At 47.0% G+C, this 16,853-nt stretch overlaps 1 protein-coding gene across 6 annotated transcripts; it reads right to left on the reverse strand.

Moving 5' to 3' along the window:
- Nucleotides 1-2,699: 2,699 nt before the first annotated feature.
- TPX2 (TPX2 microtubule nucleation factor) lies at nt 2,700-16,420 on the reverse strand. 6 transcript variants are annotated; one of them, XM_064673809.1, is made up of 19 exons: nt 16,287-16,420; nt 15,905-16,036; nt 11,608-11,766; nt 11,207-11,329; nt 10,907-11,015; nt 10,220-10,351; nt 9,678-9,725; nt 9,425-9,544; nt 8,859-8,992; nt 8,382-8,539; nt 7,814-7,985; nt 7,545-7,683; nt 6,889-7,105; nt 6,576-6,674; nt 5,744-5,920; nt 5,471-5,617; nt 4,804-4,915; nt 3,973-4,139; nt 2,700-3,537 (listed from the first exon to the last, which is right to left on the reverse strand). In XM_064673809.1, the coding sequence occupies exons 3-19, from the start codon at nt 11,714-11,716 to the stop codon at nt 3,427-3,429; spliced, it is 2,274 nt and encodes a 757-aa protein (XP_064529879.1). In that variant the 5' UTR covers nt 11,717-11,766; nt 15,905-16,036; nt 16,287-16,420; the 3' UTR covers nt 2,700-3,426. The 6 variants fall into 6 exon arrangements, with proteins under 6 accessions (XP_064529879.1, XP_064529876.1, XP_064529878.1 ...); XM_064673806.1 differs by having other exon boundaries at nt 3,973-4,160; XM_064673808.1 differs by having other exon boundaries at nt 3,973-4,160; nt 16,397-16,415.
- Between the last annotated feature and the right edge of the window lie 433 nt (nt 16,421-16,853).

The raw sequence follows: 16,853 nt of genomic DNA on the forward strand, positions 1-16,853 counted from the left end.
CATTCAGGAATTTAAGCCAGAGCCTACATTGGCTGCAGCTGGAAAACAGCCTGTCCTGGGGATATCTGGCAGTGCCTCAAGCACGCTGTTCCTTAGCGACGCCGTTGTCACAACTGCAGCAGCACACTTTAACCTTTATGCTTTCCACAGGAAGGGAGGCTCTGAGGGGCCAAAGCCGGCCTGTTCCCTGGGAAACCCTACACCCCAGCTAAATCGAGCAGCAGGGCAGGCTGAACAACATCCCCACCTGAATCCCAGCCATGCCACTGTAACACAAACCAGTCAGGCTGTCCGGCCTGGCGGGCACAGCTTAACTGCTTCCATCAGCGCCCAGGGCTTCCACAACGCGCTGCCAGCGTGCCATGACAGGTGCCATCAAGGTGACGGGGAAAGACAAGGAAAAAATCCCATCAGTAGCAGAAGGGCACCCAGAGCTAGGCAGCACCTTGAGGACAGGAATGCAGCTGCTGGTGGGCAGCACCAGGGAACACCAGTGCGGGCTTGAAGCACCAGGACATACCCACATGCAGAGGGTCCTCGCCACACTGGCGGCCAATAACAAGTTTCCTAGCGGAGAGGGAAGGGAGAAGCAAAGCTGTGATTTGAGAGCATCATCAAGCCTTTTCATAAAAACTTTATTCACTAGATAATCAGATCTTGCAATTCAACATAAAAGTCCAGGAAAACATTGCCTTTTAGTTACAGCTCTAGTCTGAGTTCAGCAAATTACTTTGAAATTATTTTGGGTACAGCTCAACTAGAAATTCATCAGAGGAAGATTTTGTATCCAGCTCTCCTCCCCTCCTCCCACTCCTTGCTCTCAAGGAAGGAATGTAAAGGTTATGGGTTTTGAGTTCTGGAATACAAGAATGTTTTTGCAAAATCCATGCAGAGAGAATATAGATTTTACATCAGTTTCTCAACCTACCCCAACTCTAAAGGTAGGTGCTGGAACAGTACTCAGTTAAATCTTGCTCCAGTCCTGTAACTTTATTCTCCCTGACACTGGGAAAATCACCTGCCCCCTTTTCCCTGATGAAGCCTTGACCAAACCCCATCCTCTCCAACATCCAGCTCCTCCAGGACACCCATCTCTTACACACTTTCTACACTAGAGCACTTCTTTCACCATGTCAACACCTCCCTCCTAATTAAAGGGGCAGGTCCCACCCATGGGCCTGTGGGAACATGGTGGGTGACTCCAGCTCAGCCCAACACCCCAGATCCTTGCAGGCACAGCTGCCTCAGGTTCCTTCCACTCTTTGTAGTGCCTGGGGAATACAAGAGGCCGTGTCTGGGGGAAGATGTAATGTCTTTTATTAGACCCAAATGATACCGTTGGGGGAAAAACTGCTAAGCTGTCAGGCACACAATGCCTGCCTCAGGGTAGAAGCAAAGGCCATATAGGGCCATCAGGGAAATCCAGCTGGTCCGTCCTTAAGGGATCATTGGCTGCTCCAGCTCCATAGCCTCATTATCCTGTTTGCCTTTACATTCTTCAGCAGCTCATCATCATTCCAGCTTTCTCCTGACTCATCATAAATATTTTCTGCTCCTGCTGCCCACACACTGCTGGCTCCAGAGCTGGCACTCGAGGAAGCAGCAAGGATTCCCTGACTGCACATCTGAAGTTCAGCCACGTCCCTGTCCAGTAGATTGCAGGGAACAGCTCCACTGCAACAGAAATGGGGTTAAGGTAGACTGGCCAGATCCACACCGATCCTAGTTTTCAAGAAGAGGATGCTGACACATCCCTCTTGCTCCAGTCAATCCTGTAAATTGTCACAGCAGCAGTGACAGCTGTTCTGGCTGTCTTGTTACCCTGAGCTCAACAACATGGGGCTACCAGCAAAGTCAGAAACGTGTGGCTGAAGGCATCCTGGGTGACTGGGTCAACCCTTTCAGGCGCAGCTCTGCCACACCTACGCAAAAATCCTCAAGGGAAGGAAAAGTGTAGCTTGAGCAAAAAGGAGTCACAGCTGAGCTCACCATTTCCAAGAGGCCACACTGCTCCAGAGTCATTCATCCTTCAGTACCAACACATTTCCTCAGCTCTCTGGTTCTCCAGAGTTCCTTAGTTACTAACTGCAAAAAACCTTTAATTTTTTCAAGAACCCTTATATTTCAGCAGGGGGGGCTTTTTCTCTTTTAATCCAAGCAGAGAAGTTTGAGGCTGGTGCTCTTTGAAACACTCCCATAGAGACTCCAGCTGTTCTGCCATGGCATCCCTTGAGCATCACACTTTTTAGAATTCCTGCAGAAACATAATCCCTCAGGTACAATAAATGTTCATTTTGGAATTTAGCTCTCTGAGGAATTTCTCCCTCTGTTACCTCCCCCAGTTTAGGAGTAAAACAGCAACTGCTTGATGTTCTTTGGCAAGGATGAGATGGCACCTCTAACCATCCCCTCAGCTGGAGTCTGACACCTCAAGTTTGAGCTCCTTCTCTTCTCTACCCAAAAATCTGAATAAAAGGCCACACTCTAAGAATACTTCTCCAATAATATCTGAATTCAGAGGAAATGAAAGCAAGTGTTTGCCATAACCCCCAAACAAGACAGTTTGTCCTATCTGGACACATTAATTCTAAGTTTTCCTTTTTTTCCTCTGTTCTGAACAGCACAACAGCAGCAAGCAGCCCTGCTCACGTGTGTACCAGCAAGATACAAAGGTAAGAAATCAGAGCACAATACCAAGGTAAGAAATAATTATTAAATTTTTAATCTAAATGTGACTTCACAACACTGGCAGTTTTGTTCTCTGGCACATTTGAGCACTTGGGCTATATTTAACTCTGCTTGCTGCCCAGACTGGCCAGAGACACTGATGTCTCTGTAGCCAAAAGACCTGCACTGGCAGGAGCTGGGGCAGCAGCTCACAGCAAGTCATTTGTCAGTTAAATTGTTCCCCAAATAGAAGGGCTTCAGCTATAAAAAAGCAAGAAGGTTTAATGCTCTAATGTACACAGAGAATTACTTTAAAGCATGAGTAAAATTTATATTGTTCATCTAAACATCATGAGAAAGGTCTGACCTGCACTGCGCTGGCTGGCAGGAGCCTCACATTATTTAACACAATTCAAGCTTAATACAGATTAAAAGGCTAAAAACCAGACACTTGAAAACAACACTTAGTGTACAAAGACAAGGCAGCTCTGCCAGATGCACACATCTGTACAGTCAGCCTTTACCAGAAACTCTTCTGCAGGAAAGGGCCTCAGCCCACTAGCCAGAGACAGCAATCATATTAGGAAACTTTATTTAGTTAGGTGGGATGCCGTGGGCTCAAGTGGAGTTAAACTATTCAGTACAAAGGAACCAAGGGTAGGAGTTCGGGCAGAGTCACAGAAAAACAACTGTTCCCTCTCTCCTATCAAGGGAGTAGAGAGGGATGGGATCTCCCTCCTAATATCATGTGGGTGCTCATCAGCACCGGAATCTATCTGAGAAGTTGGGAGACTTTGGCGAAGTCAGTAACTGATCACTGGGCTTCACTTCTACCTTGCGGTATTTGCGTATTGGGTTTGCCTTGTGAACCTGTAAAAAAATAAATATAATCAAGGACACAATGAAGCAAATGGTTGCAGTTATGATGAAGCTAAAACTTGCAGGTGAGCCATGGGTGGGATGAAGGCAGGTGTCTGAGACCAACACACTGCCCCAAGCACTGGGAACATGCACAGCACATGTTGGGGTTGTGGGTTTTACAAAGATCATTCTGGCTCTGATAGCAACACATGTACAGCTCCAAAACTCAGCCACTCAGCAGAGTTGCCTTCTTTATTTGGGTCATTTTGCAGGCTTTGGTTTTTGTTTTTAAAGCAGTTTTAAAGTTAATGAGGAATTAGTTTGCAACAGGGAACCTTGAAAAGACAATCTTAATGCAGCTCAGCAGTGACATGAGCTCCTTGAGGATATTCCCACATTCCTTTGGGTTGCTTTACAGCCCTTGCTCGGAAACAGCTCACTTACCATTTCTTGCCTTAGCTTAGCAACTTCTTCCTTTTCACGCTCCTCTTGTTCCTGCCTGATCTGCTCCTGATACCTCTCCCTTACAGCTTCTGCGTCTGCCAATCGCTTTTCAAATTCTTGCCGTTCTTTTGCTCTTCTTTCTGTTGCCAGCTCAAAGCTTTCAGGAACTACAGAACCAGAAAGGCTCTCTAAGTTAGAAACAGAGGAGACAACATTGGTTCAAAGACAGCCAGGTAAAGCAGAGAGTGTCAGCGGAAGCCTCCCTTTGGAGAGCTTCCCCTTGGCAAGGGTGGTTAGGAGATACCTCCAGGCTTCAGGGAAAGAGAAAACCTTGCTCCCAGACGTGAGCAGTGTTAATGCAGACGTCACCCCGCCACGGGTGTTCTCATGGGAGGGAGCAAGCACACAATTGTTAGTACAAACAAGTTTTTGGTTGGTTTTATGCTCTACAAAGCTCAGTCTACCCAAGCAGTAGATGCCTTCATCTCATTAGAAATGGGAGGAAAAGAGTGACAGCTCTGCAGAAATGCCAGCTGTCTCTGCAGGGAGCTCCTCACATTCTCTGTACCCTTATCCTGAGCTGGCAGACATCAATCATCTGCCAATTGCAACAGAGCTGCTAAATACAGCTGCCATGCTGGAGCAGGATGGGGGGGGAGAGGAAACCCGCCCGCTCCCAGGGGACACAAGCTGTTAGGCAATTAGTTGATTAAATGCAAGGCACTATTGGCTGTGCTGATGAAGAAGAGGCAACAGCCAGAAAAACACCACTTAATTGCATCAGTTCTGAGTTACTCGCCAAGCCCGTGTAGCAAGTACTTGTAACTCCACCTGATAGTAGTTTGTGTTCCTTTTTGGGCACGAAAGGCTCCTGGTACACCACTGTGTTGGGACGAGCTTTAAAACATGCTGCCTCTTTCTGCTTTTTCAAGTCTTCTTCGAGCTGCAGGAGAAGAAAGCACATCAATGTCAGGCATAAAGAGACCATCACCCCCTGACATAGATGCCAGCACTCCCAACAACTGAAAGAGCCAGGTTGACTTAGTCAAATCATTTCCATAGAAAATCATATTAAAGCCAGAAAGATGTGTCACTTGTTGCCTGACAGTTACTTTGCCAAAAATAGGTTGAAGAAAGTTTCAGGTGTCCACTGCAGACTTCACACGAGAAAAGCAGTATATTATTTATGTGTCAATAAATCCCCAAGCATAGAGATGGTCAGCAAAGGGATCCAGCTGTACAGAGTTGCTGCTTAGAAATCACTCCACAGCTGTTCATGCAGCTGTGGTAAATCTCGTGATTTACCATAAAGTGAGAAAAATAAATAACCCCAATCCACCAATCTTTAATCCACAGCTCAACTCTCATGCCAAGGACAGAATAATTCATTGCTCAAACTCAGCTCCTGATTCAACTCAAGCAGGACACTTTTCAGAGTTGACTACAACTCCATCAGCTGCTTTAAGTCCAGTCTTTTCCATTATACTTTATATCCCACCTGATGTTTCCAGCTCTCGAGCTTGGCAGCTCCCCGTTCATCCACCTGCAGATGGAATGGTTCAGGCTGGGTTGGGGCTTTGACCTTTTTTTCTGGCAGTTTAACTTGGTCAAAGTAAGGCAGAGGCTGCGCTTTGAACTTCGGCACCTGAAACAAACAACTTGAAATATTTCTCGTCCTTTCCTTGGATGTTTAACAGGCAACAGCAAGAGGCAGATCCTGCCACACTCCTTTTATTGAAGGAGTGGAATCCAAGGCAGCTTTAGTTCTTACCTCTTCCTTCTGAAATTCTTCTATTTTTTTCTCTTTTTGTATTTGCCGCTCTTTGTCCCGGGCATCAAAAGAGAAGGGGCAAACTTCCACGTGCCTCTGCTCTGGCATTTTGGGTTTGAAGGGCACTCCGTAATGTGGCATAGGGTTAGCTTTGATCACAGGCACCACCTCCTTTTCCTAAAGGGATATTAGTGTTAGGATCTGATTTTTTATTTTTGTAGAGACCACAACTCCTGCCAAACAAAGCCATGAAGAGCTCTGAATGAGCTCCTTTAATAAGGGGAACAGCAGGGTCAAGCAAACACTGGACACTGCAAAAATTAGCAATCCAAGAAGTGCCTATTTACTGGCATCCTGACCCACAGGCCAGTTCTTCCTCTTTCTAAACCACTCTCATTTCTAGTACTCATCCAAATTAGACTTTAATGTCCTCTTCACAAGAGGGAAAGGAAGAAGCACATGATGCATTCAGAATCCTGCTCCCCACCTCGGGGAGAAGGGTCATGTGCAATATCTGCCCTCCATGACAGAATAGGGAAAGGCAGTGTCCTGAGAAATCTAAGCAGTTCACTTTCCTCCTTCATAGCAGCAACACTTCAGAAACCCCCATCAGTGCTCTTGTGTTTAAATTTCATTTCATATGAGAATTCAGTTTCTGTAAAATGAGTAGCAGTAACTCAAAATTGCTTTGAGAGAATGGCACAGACAAAGGTGACCAGTGGAGGAACTGCTCACAGGAGGGCAGAGGCTCCCCAGCCCAGAGCATCCTACCCACAGCCAGAAGCACTGTGGTGGTACCTGGGCCTGGCTCCAGCCTAGTCACAACCGTTACCTTTTCTTCCTCTCTGCCAGACACACGGGTTCTGCTTTTCAAGGCGAAGGCTGGAGACTTGGGGACTGTACAAGGAAGTTCTTTCTTCTCCGGAACACCCTGTTCAGAAGAGCCAGTAAGGAGTTACCCAAGGCCGAGTGCCAGGAAAACATAACACAGAGCACAGGACGTACCTGTTGCAGTTCTTACCTAATGGCAGACACTGTTTACTGAAGATTACCAAAATACATAATGCAACACAGCTACAGGCATTCTGAAACTAGTTGCCACCTCAGTCCTAATTCCCAGGTCTGGGTATTACCAAACTTCTTACCACAACATCCTCCAGGATTTTTGTGGGACACGGCCTGGAATGGAATTCAAAGTGCTCTTCCTCCTGCCGCTTCTTACTCTCACGCTCCTGAATCCTTTTTTCTGTTTCCAACTCGAAGCCGATGGGTTGTGTGACATTCCTCACACGGGGTTTCTTGGGCAGGAGTGGTCCACCCTCAAAGATTTTGTAATTGAGTTCTCGCGCTTTGAATTTGTACCTACACAGCAGAGATGGAGGCAGTTACATTGTACATTATTGTGCAGCTCTAGGTTAGCAACTCTTCCTTTGGTTTTGAAACAGCAAGATTAATAAGGAAAACATGAATTGCTTTCCTAAAAATACAAACCTTTGGCCACCAGGAGAGTTTTGAAGCGCATGCAGGGTGTATACTGCTATACTGGGTTTGCTTTACTCATCATAAGCTGTACTGAACTCAAGATCAGCTCTCCTAAGAGCACTTTCTTTAAAATGAATTGGCTACTTTTCACTTTCCTACAATCAGAGCCATGCACGAGCTAAAGGAATATCAATGGTTTTATGCTACTCATTCTTTTACACAAAGAGGGTATTCCTGAGAAGCGATATTTTGGTATCTGAAAGATATTTCCAGTGTGGTACATTCCTCCCTTGGAGGACTAGAGTAAACATTTACTTACTGTTGAATTCTCTCTACTTCCTCTGCTTCTAGCTCTGCTGCAGTTTTGCAGGTGACAGGTCTCGAGCGCTGCTTTGTTCGGAGCACTGGTGTTTTGGCACAGGTGCGGTGAGGCTTCACAGACTTTCCTGAAACTTGGCCTGTGAATTCAAGTCAGAGACCAGCAGTTAATGGCAAGGCCTACAACAGACACAGACTGCTTGCTCAGAGCAGTCAAAGCATCTCTGTTGTTCTACCACCATCTCTGTGGACACAGGCAGGACCACTCACCTTCTTCCTCAGGTTTCCTGCTCCTCAAATGGTAACGAGAGGGTGTGCGTTTTTGGAATGCTTCTACCTGCTCAGCAAAGGACACGTACTCTGATGTGGTTTCAAGTTTTCTTTTGTTTCCCTGGGACAGGTTGAAAGGTTTGGGGACAGTGGGTCCCTTTGGCATTCGCACCTGGAGAAAGAAAACAACAGTCAGTACGGCCATGGCCAAGAGGCTTCGACAACATTTCCTTCCCCTCACTGAAAAGAAGGTAACATTTTAACATTAAGCATAAATGTTAATACTCTGAACACACACAAGTCATATTGGGAAACTGTTCAAAGCAGAAGATTAAAGCATGAAGTGGAATGACTGGAAGATCTGACATTAAAGAGCTCCTTTTTCCACGAGGTTTCTTTGGAGTCTTGTGGCAACGAGACATACAGCGAGTTCTCAATTAGGTTTGCACAACACCTGCCCCTCCTGAGGTAACCGCTCCGTGGGTCACCAGCATGGGTGTTGCACAAGCAGCAAGGAGGTGATGTCAAGAATCAGTCAGCCAAGTGCTGGTAACACTCTGGCTCTCACCGGAGAAGGGGGATGCTTCCTGAGTACTGCTGCAAAATCCAGCTCCTTGTACTCATTCTCAGGCTGGCTTCCCACATTCTGTTTAATCCTACTGTCTGTGCAGAAGTGGAAATCAATTGGCTTTGTTACTTGACCAGCGGGTCTCTTCATGGGTTGTCCTAAAGAAAGAGAACACTTAAGAATTGGAAGCCTTTTGGAGTGGGATGGGGGTGTAGGATTTGTGGGGATAAAAAAAAAAAAGCATTTAATATCTAGTAACTAGACAAATTTTTAGAAAACTCATCTTTAACCCTTCAAAACACGACAAAACCCAAACACTTTTTTCCAGGCAGTTTAGGGGTTGATCTACACTAAAAGCCTCCTAATATTTATCACAAAGTATGGAATGTTTGTTTCCAGAGGTACTTGCACAGCTCTGTGCAGCACTCTCCAGCTGAACCCAGTACAGCTTCAATCTGCAATCCAGGCAGAGCCCACCTGCTCCAGCAATAGCTGCTTTCAGAGACTCCTCGTTCTTCTTCCGCAGCTCCATAACCTCCTGCTGCAACTGCTGCATCTTTTCAAGTTCCTGCTCCTCTGTACTCTTCAGCTTGCTAGAAGGTTTGGTCCTCCTGCAGAAGCACATTGAAGACTGAGATATTCCTTCCTGCTTCCCTGGTTATTAGCATGTTAGTGCAAGGAACATGCTTATTTCTGACCTCACTGCAGGAGCATTCCTTGTTATAAAATCATATTCTTCAAAAGATCTGCTTGGATTTTGTTTGCTCAAGAAATCTCACAGCTAGCTGCTATTCTGCAGAGCCATTTGCTGTGTGCATGCTCAATCCACCAGCAAGAACAACTTGTTCCTCAAAAGAAAAGCAAAAGCTTTCCAGTGCACAGGTTCAGCTGGTGAAGTACATTTCATCCTAATATTGTTGCCTTAACCTAGTGTTTACTAAATGTGATACCATCACATGCTAAGTTGAAGCTGGAAACACTCAGCCAGGACTGTCACCTAAATCAACCATGATTAGCAGACAAGTCACAAGAAAGCCACGTACTTCAACATTGTTGGCGTGGAGGGCATGAGTGGTTTGCTTTTCTCTCTCTCTGGGGACAGGTCAGGATCCTGTGAGAGCTCTGCCTTCGTAGATTCTTCCATCTCCTTTCTGCTGCCAGAACTAAGAAAACGACTTGTTAGAGCAAACCATTCCAATTAACTGTGTTCTAAATGAAAGATCACCTGCAGTTCTCACCACCATGTATAACATCCCAACACCTGGTGAGGTCTAAGGTATGCCAGGCTGGCCTTACCTCACCATAGGCCCAGGCAGACTGTCCAGTTTTCCCTGGTATCTAAGGCTGCAGAAGGGAAGATGAATTGCTGAGTTTTTGGAACTTTTCTAGAGGAAGGAGTACTGTACTGTGGTACAGCAGCATTTCAAAGATCACACTTCAATTTCCTGACCTCGAGCTTATCACCATATGATACCTTAGTGGTTAAGCTAATTTGAGAAATATTTGAGCTGTGACTCTTTCATAACTTATGACTAACTGCCTGATGACTTCCTGATGGATAAGTTAAGACAAATTTAAAACTAACTGACTGACACTGAGTAAGGAGTAAGAAGCTGAAGAAACCCACGCTCATTTCATTCACATCTCTACTTCCAAACAGAGCAATTCCTTCAGCTCTTACAGCCATTTCTTGTTTATGAAACCAGTATCAGGAATCAGTTCCAGTCATCACCCCCTAACCTTTGTGTGAGAACCCTCTCAGCCAACTGGAAATCCTTTCCAAAGGAACAGTTGTATCCCCCTTCCCAGCCTCAAACAGAAGAACTTTGATGACGTACATTCTCATTTTCTTCAGAGGTGGAACCTCTTCCTTATTATCCAGGGCATTAGCAATTCTCTCTGCTTTGATTCTCCCCGGCTGCTTGCGCTGATGGGTTTTTCTTGGCTTTGCAGCTGGTCTCTTGCTTGTTCTAGAGTAGAACAGAAAACAGGGGTCAGCTTTCCTGCAGATCTGAGGAGACACACGACCTGGATAACACTTTTTATGTCAGTGCACCACCTAACTCCACCATTCCCACCATGCAAATTGCATTTAAAACAACAATCCAAATGCAGCACGATTTATTAAAGTTTAGCAATACATAAACTTAGTATTCTTTGGTATATGCAAGCATACAGAGCCCCTTGCATTCATATGAAGAACAAGTTCTGCCCAAGTCAGACAGATATAAACAAAGAAACTTTATAAGCCACCTCAGTTTCAGATGTCCTCACATTCCAGAAGTTCCTGGTGCTACCAAGTCTCATTTGACAAGTATGTGAGACACTGCATTACATTTCCACCCTAGAGACTGTCCCTCCAGCTTAGCCAGCAGATCAGCTGTCCCAGTACACAGTCTCCATGCTGGAGAACTCCAGCCCCACAGGATGACCCAAGAACAGCTAGAACTGCAGATCCTGAGAGCAGAGACCTAGTTAGTTACACCATTATCAATCATTTTGCAAACTGAACACAAGAATTTCACCTTTGAGGGGCCTCTGCAGGGGCAGCAGCTCTCCAGGTTGCCAGGGACCCAATGATGTTCTGAGAGACCGCGTGGGTCTGTGCACCCTCTGCTTCACCATTGCTTTCACCTGAGAAGGGGGACAAGTGTCAGCTCATCCATATACACATATAAAGAACACCTCAAATTAAAATCATGCGAGACCTTGCAGACAACAGTTTATGAAGATGGTCCCAGAAAAGCCAGACAGAGGCCTTTCCATTTTGCCAGTGAAAAGCAGGTAAAATTAAATTCCCTGCCCCCCATACTATGCCAGCTTACTCATTGCTACTCCTTGTGATGTGAAGGCAGAGAGAAAATCAGGCTTTGTATAAGCAGGGCTGCTCTGTGAGACCTTTGCCACATTTTCTGCAGGGGGGATATTCTCCATATTGGCTTTTTGGTCTGTCAGGAGAAAAAGATGTTCACTATACATAGTATGTTAGGAATTTATTAACAATACATCAGAATATCATTATGAGGTTAACGAAGTCACCTGTCAAGTTACAGACATTAAAGTTTAAATTAAAAAAAACCAAAACAACAAAAAAACCTCCATGCATAATGAATGATGCAGCTAAAAACATGAATAACCAATTGGCACAGAAGCCACACCCAAACCAAGGATAACACTGAGGCCTCATCCAATGAGAAAACAAATCAAGGAGTTGGAAGCAACTTACCAAACCAGGAGTCTGCGTTGTGTGCATCAGCATCATCCTCACTCAGAGTTGCAAAGTTGATGCAGGTGTTTGGGACGTCGAAGGAATAGCGGGATTCTGATCTAGCCATCTTTGCTGTCACACTGTCCCCACGAGTCCTCTGCCTGCACCACTACAGTTCTTTAGACAACAACAGGGTGTCAGTGGAATCATCCCCCATCTCTCTTCCTCCTCAGGGTTTCTAGGGAGAGGCACTGGGACAGCCTTTGGTACAACTCCCCTTTCTTGCACTTCACACCTTTGGGCAGAATGCCTCTTGAGCAATGCAGGGGTTTATTCTACTGCTGACTGGCAAAGCTAAGGAGACCTCACCACTGTTGACATTTGCAGGTTCAAAACTATCAGGAATATCAAGTTTTGAGGGTTTTCTTTGTACCTGTAGGTGCTAGAATTGTATTAAGACAAAGTAAAGTACAAGTCATTTCCAGAGAGCAACTGATTTGCACTTCCTTCCCTCACCGCTGCACCAAGAAGAGTTCTTACCCTTACAGGATTTACAAAACTGATGAGCTTCACTCCAGAGCACAGTCTTTCTCCCTCTAAAGAGCTACAAACAAGAACTAATGACACAAAGGTGCTCTTCTAGAGAGTAAATTGATTTTCAAAGCAGGAAAATGGCTCTGTAGAGCATTGTTACCAGGCAAAAAGTCAGAAGCAGGGCAGTGTCAGGCCCTCCTGCATTCCACAGCACTAGCCCAAGGCTGGCCAGGCTATAAACAAACCGAGCACTGTGACCATGTCAAACAGTCCCTGCAGTTAATTAATGGAGCACTGACAGCAAGAGGAGTCCCTGTGTCAACAGGTGATATTAAACTCAACGGAACAGGAACAAAGCCAGCGACAAAGTTATAAACCCTGAAATTACATCAAAACCTTTTTGCAAAGGTGCTTTCGCGGTGCCTCGCACAGCTGCGAGGCAAAGCCCACGAGGATGTTATAAAACCCTCCCCGAGGAAATCACCTGAACTTTGCTTTTATGAGCCCAAGCAACTCCAAAGCACCGTATTCCTAATCCACGCAGCCTCAGCCCTAAACCATCTGTCTAGGCAGACCACACATGGTTCAACCCAGATGGTGTGTGCTCCATAAATAAAGAAATGCAGTGTTTAGGGGGTACCATGGCTGGTCACAACCTGAGGATGGCTGCACTGAGAAACCTTCAGCTCCCCTGAGCAGAACTGTGATAGTCAAAGGGAAGAATGTCACTAGAGAAGCACCAGCTACACGGCTGTGAAGATGTCAAGGTAAGGCCCAAAAAAGGCAAACAGAAGAATCAGAGCCAAAACCAACTGTAACTGAGCTGGAGACGTGGCTGGAATCAAATGCTTTCCTACTGCCCTTAATCAAGATAGAGTTTCTGTCAACACGTTCCACTTTTTTTAAAAATCAAATGCGTCATCTGCATTCTCCCCTCACCCTCCCCAGTCAGTTCACCAAGTCAGAGCTCTGGGCATCATGTTTCACAGCTACTTGTGCCCACTGCTACACTGCTGTGGTTCCCAGCTTTTTACTGTGTAAGGTCCTTATTCTCCCATAGTGTCAGCACTCTCATCACTGACCTCATTGCTGACCCCTTCTCTCTTCCCTTCCCTCCATCCCATACAGAAGAGAATAGTCAGGAAAAGAAAGGGATTGTATCAATGCCTCAGGTTCATACTCCAAGGTTTTTGAAATAGACAACAGGGAGGTAAAAGTTATTGTGACTGAACTCCAGAGGGTCCATTTCAGTCGGATGAAGTCATGGTATCCACTTTTCAAATCCCTAGGTATCCTCCAAGCCCTGCCCAGCACAGGATTGACAGTGAAGCAGCAGTTCACTGAAAGGCATCTCCCTCCTCCACCCACCGACTCAGTTCCCATCGGCCAGGAACGTTCCAGTGATTTATCACTCCAATGTGCCACCACAAGGCTCCTGCAATCCCCACAGGCTCGGCTGGGCACAGCCCGACCCCCGCTGCCCACTCCCTGCAGGAGTTTTAAAACACCTTGGCAGGATTCTGACACCACAACCCCATTCATCTCAACCCAAAATTCTTTCTCTCTGCTGTGACACTCATCCACCTGAAGTGCGCTCAGGAAGTTTCTTCTCATTAATAGGGCCATTCCCCTAATTAGCAGGCACTGTGTGCATTTCCCTGAGCGTGACTGCGGGCACACTGTAACCCTACACAGCTCCGGCGTGGATTTAAAGCCTGACCCTGCTCTCCCCCACATCCATCACCTCCTGTGTCGACACAGGTGTCCCCAGCCAGCTGGGGAACCCTCACCCCCGTTCTGCAGGATCAGCTTTCACCTGGTTCACGGAGCTGCTGGGGCAGGAAAAGAGGATCTGCTCTTCTCACTTTCAAAACCACCTCAAATTCCTTTTATAAAGCAACTACCTGATTAAAACCTTAATTTTCTTTCTAGGTCTGCTCTCTCACTGAGCTAAACGTGCCTCCAGAGCAGCAGAGCCATATCCACACAGAGGAAAAGGCAGTGGGTTCCTCTGGATGTCAGGTTTCTTTTGAGTAACTACACTTTGGCACGTTCCAGAAGAGTGCCTTGGCATGGTTTAGATTAGTTAGCTTTGAAAAAGGATTAAGCTAAATTGGAACAAGCATTCCTATCCCAGAATAAGACTGATCCAACAGCAAGCACAGTAGGTATTTTGGAATAACTTCACACCTCACTCTAATCCAAATTAGCTTTAAAATACCAACACGATTCCATCACAGACGTGATCAGTATCTTTCTCTCAATGTAGTTGTGAATTTCGTGCCAAAAGCAAGAACAGCAGACCCTGCCTGGACAAAGGACCTCCCAGCTGTGCAGGACATTGTGTCAGAGAAAGGATGCAGCATTCCAAGATGAGAAATCGAGGTCAGAAGCAGAGAGAACAGAGGAGTCTGAGTCCGGGGGAGTAGCAATGGCCAGACAGGCTATTGATAGGGACAGAGGCAACTAGTGATAGAAGAAAATAAAAGAGGAGAAATTTAGATTGGATATTAGTGAGAAAGCCTTTCCTGTAAGGGTAGTGAGGCACAGATTACTCAAAGAAGCTGTGGCTGCCTCATCTCTGCAAGTGTTCAAGGCCAGCTTGGATGGGGCTTGGAGCAACCTGGGATAGTGGAAGGTGTCCCTGCACATGGTAGGGGGGTGGAACGAGATGAGCCTTAAGGACCCTTCCAACCCAAACCAGTCTAGATTCTAAGGAGGGCATAGAGAGGGCACCTTCCTGCCACCTCACAGTGCAATTAGATAAACCCCCAGTCACCTGGGGATGACACCTCATCACAACACACCAGTGGAGCTTCACAAGCTACAGATGTTACTTATGGCAAATCCCAACAGGAGCAGAAAGCAGAAAGAAAATAAGAGCAGACACAAACAGGATATTCCAAATTATTTCAGCAGATAAGTGCAAAACCAGTCGATCCACATGCCTCAAAACCCAAGATGGGCAACCAGGAACAAGCAACAGAAGCTTCCCCAAGGCTGAGGCAGCTGCACAGCAACATGCTGAGGCAATTCCAGTGCCTTCTGCTGGGCTCCAACACCAGCTGCTGCTTCAATGCAGGACACTGCACTAACCAGGCAACTTCTTTATTGTCCTTGAACCCTGAGCTATCCATCCCTTTTTAAGGGATAATAACACATACAAAGCTCCTGGATGCTTTTCAGTGGTTAATGTGTAAATTGGACCATTAGAAAGGGCTGGAAATTGCCTCTCTGTAGCTACAGTCCCATCACCACAGCCTGGTAGGAACCATCCCACCCACTACCTGAACTGCTTCCATATGATGCCAGAAGCTTTGGAAAGTCATCCTTCATCCTTGCTTTTCCCTGAGCAGGGTGAAGTGAACACTTCTAACACACTCTGGATCTACAGCTTCTCCCTCCTCTCTAGTGCCCCCCACTCAGTGTTCAGCTGTGCTTCTCTGTAGCACAGAATCAACACTGGATTCACCATCCCGGGGACAGAACTGCAGCAACGCCCAAATTAGGGTACAAACCCTTTATCTCTCCCCAGCTGAGAGCGAAGCCCGCAGGGAGCTCCGGGTACCACCCCGACTTACAGCGAAGGGAGGGGAGAGGTGCTGGCACAGCCTTCGCCGTACTAACGGCCCGGACCCGCCCTCGCCCCCAAAAATAAACAGCCCTGACAGCTCGAGCTCCCTAAATGAGATCCCACAAGTTTCAGAAGACACGAAGACGGGGCCGTCTAAGAATAGCAGTTCAAGGAAAAGTAAATTATTTTTAGCCAGTATAATCTCACCTTATTGTTAGATTAAGTTGAAGGTCTTCTAGCTTAAAAAAAGCACCGCACAAAAATAGCTCCCTTAATGCTTTTTCTGTTACTTGAGCCCGGCTTCGCCTGGGCTTCTTTTCCTGTAAAGCAGAATTTTGCCTGAGAAGAAATAACAGAGTGAAATTGTGAAATGCACCTTTCCATCAGATTTTGTGATATTTTTAAGGACTCGGAACTTCATTTCCGAGGAACCCACCCGAGCCCAAGGCTTGTTCCAGCACCGCGATGCCATAGGGAGAGCAAGAACCCTCCGGCTCAGCCCCTTCGCGACAGCGGTTTCGGCCACGGTCCGAGCGGCCCGAGCCACCTCCCACCTCCCCTTACAGAGTCGCGCCTTCGGCCCCGTTACCGATACGTGGGCTCGGGGCAGTGCGGCGTCCTCACAACCAGAGCAGATCTGGAGAAGAAGTGCCAAGGCCGGAGTTGGGGGGGGGTTTCGACCCAGGCCCCCTCACTCACCCCAACGCCGCCGCCCCGCGCGGCGCCGCCGTTAACGAATTTCAAACAGGGCCCGCCCGCCCGGACCCACCAATCAGCGCCCGCGGAGCGCCCCCGCCGCGAGCCAATTTGCTGGACCCACCAGAGGACCCGGATGAGACAACCAGGGCTGCGGAGTTGAGCGATGCCCGCAAAGGCCTATGGGAAATGTAGTGCTCATTCGAACAGCGACACCGAAGGACGGCAAGCTGTGAACCACAACTCCCATAATGCACTGCGGGGCGCGCTTGGCCAATCAGGCGATGTGGCGTTTTGAGTGGCATTCGGGACGCCCTATCAGCGGCCAGTGGGCGGGTCCCGGAGCCGGTGCCAGCAGGGCCGGGCAAGAGCTAACCGCAGCCAGGCCTTGGTACGACGGCTGTGCTAGTGTTCGCTGCCCGGCTTTCACCCGTTGTTCCTCACCAAATCAACCGCTCTG

This window comes from Pseudopipra pipra, chromosome 17 (assembly GCF_036250125.1).
Source record: "Pseudopipra pipra isolate bDixPip1 chromosome 17, bDixPip1.hap1, whole genome shotgun sequence".
Lineage (NCBI taxonomy): Eukaryota > Metazoa > Chordata > Aves > Passeriformes > Pipridae > Pseudopipra > Pseudopipra pipra.

Coding starts and splice junctions, on each gene's coding strand:
- TPX2 (XM_064673806.1), bottom strand. CDS start 11,716: ATGGCTAGATCAGAATCCCGCTATTCCTTCGACGTCCCAAACACCTGC. Junction 8,540..8,858: donor AGCAGCTATTGCTGGAGCAG/GTGGGCTCTGCC, acceptor CTCTTTCTTTAG/GACAACCCATGAAGAGACCC. Junction 3,538..3,972: donor CTAAGCTAAGGCAAGAAATG/GTAAGTGAGCTG, acceptor ATTTTTTTACAG/GTTCACAAGGCAAACCCAAT.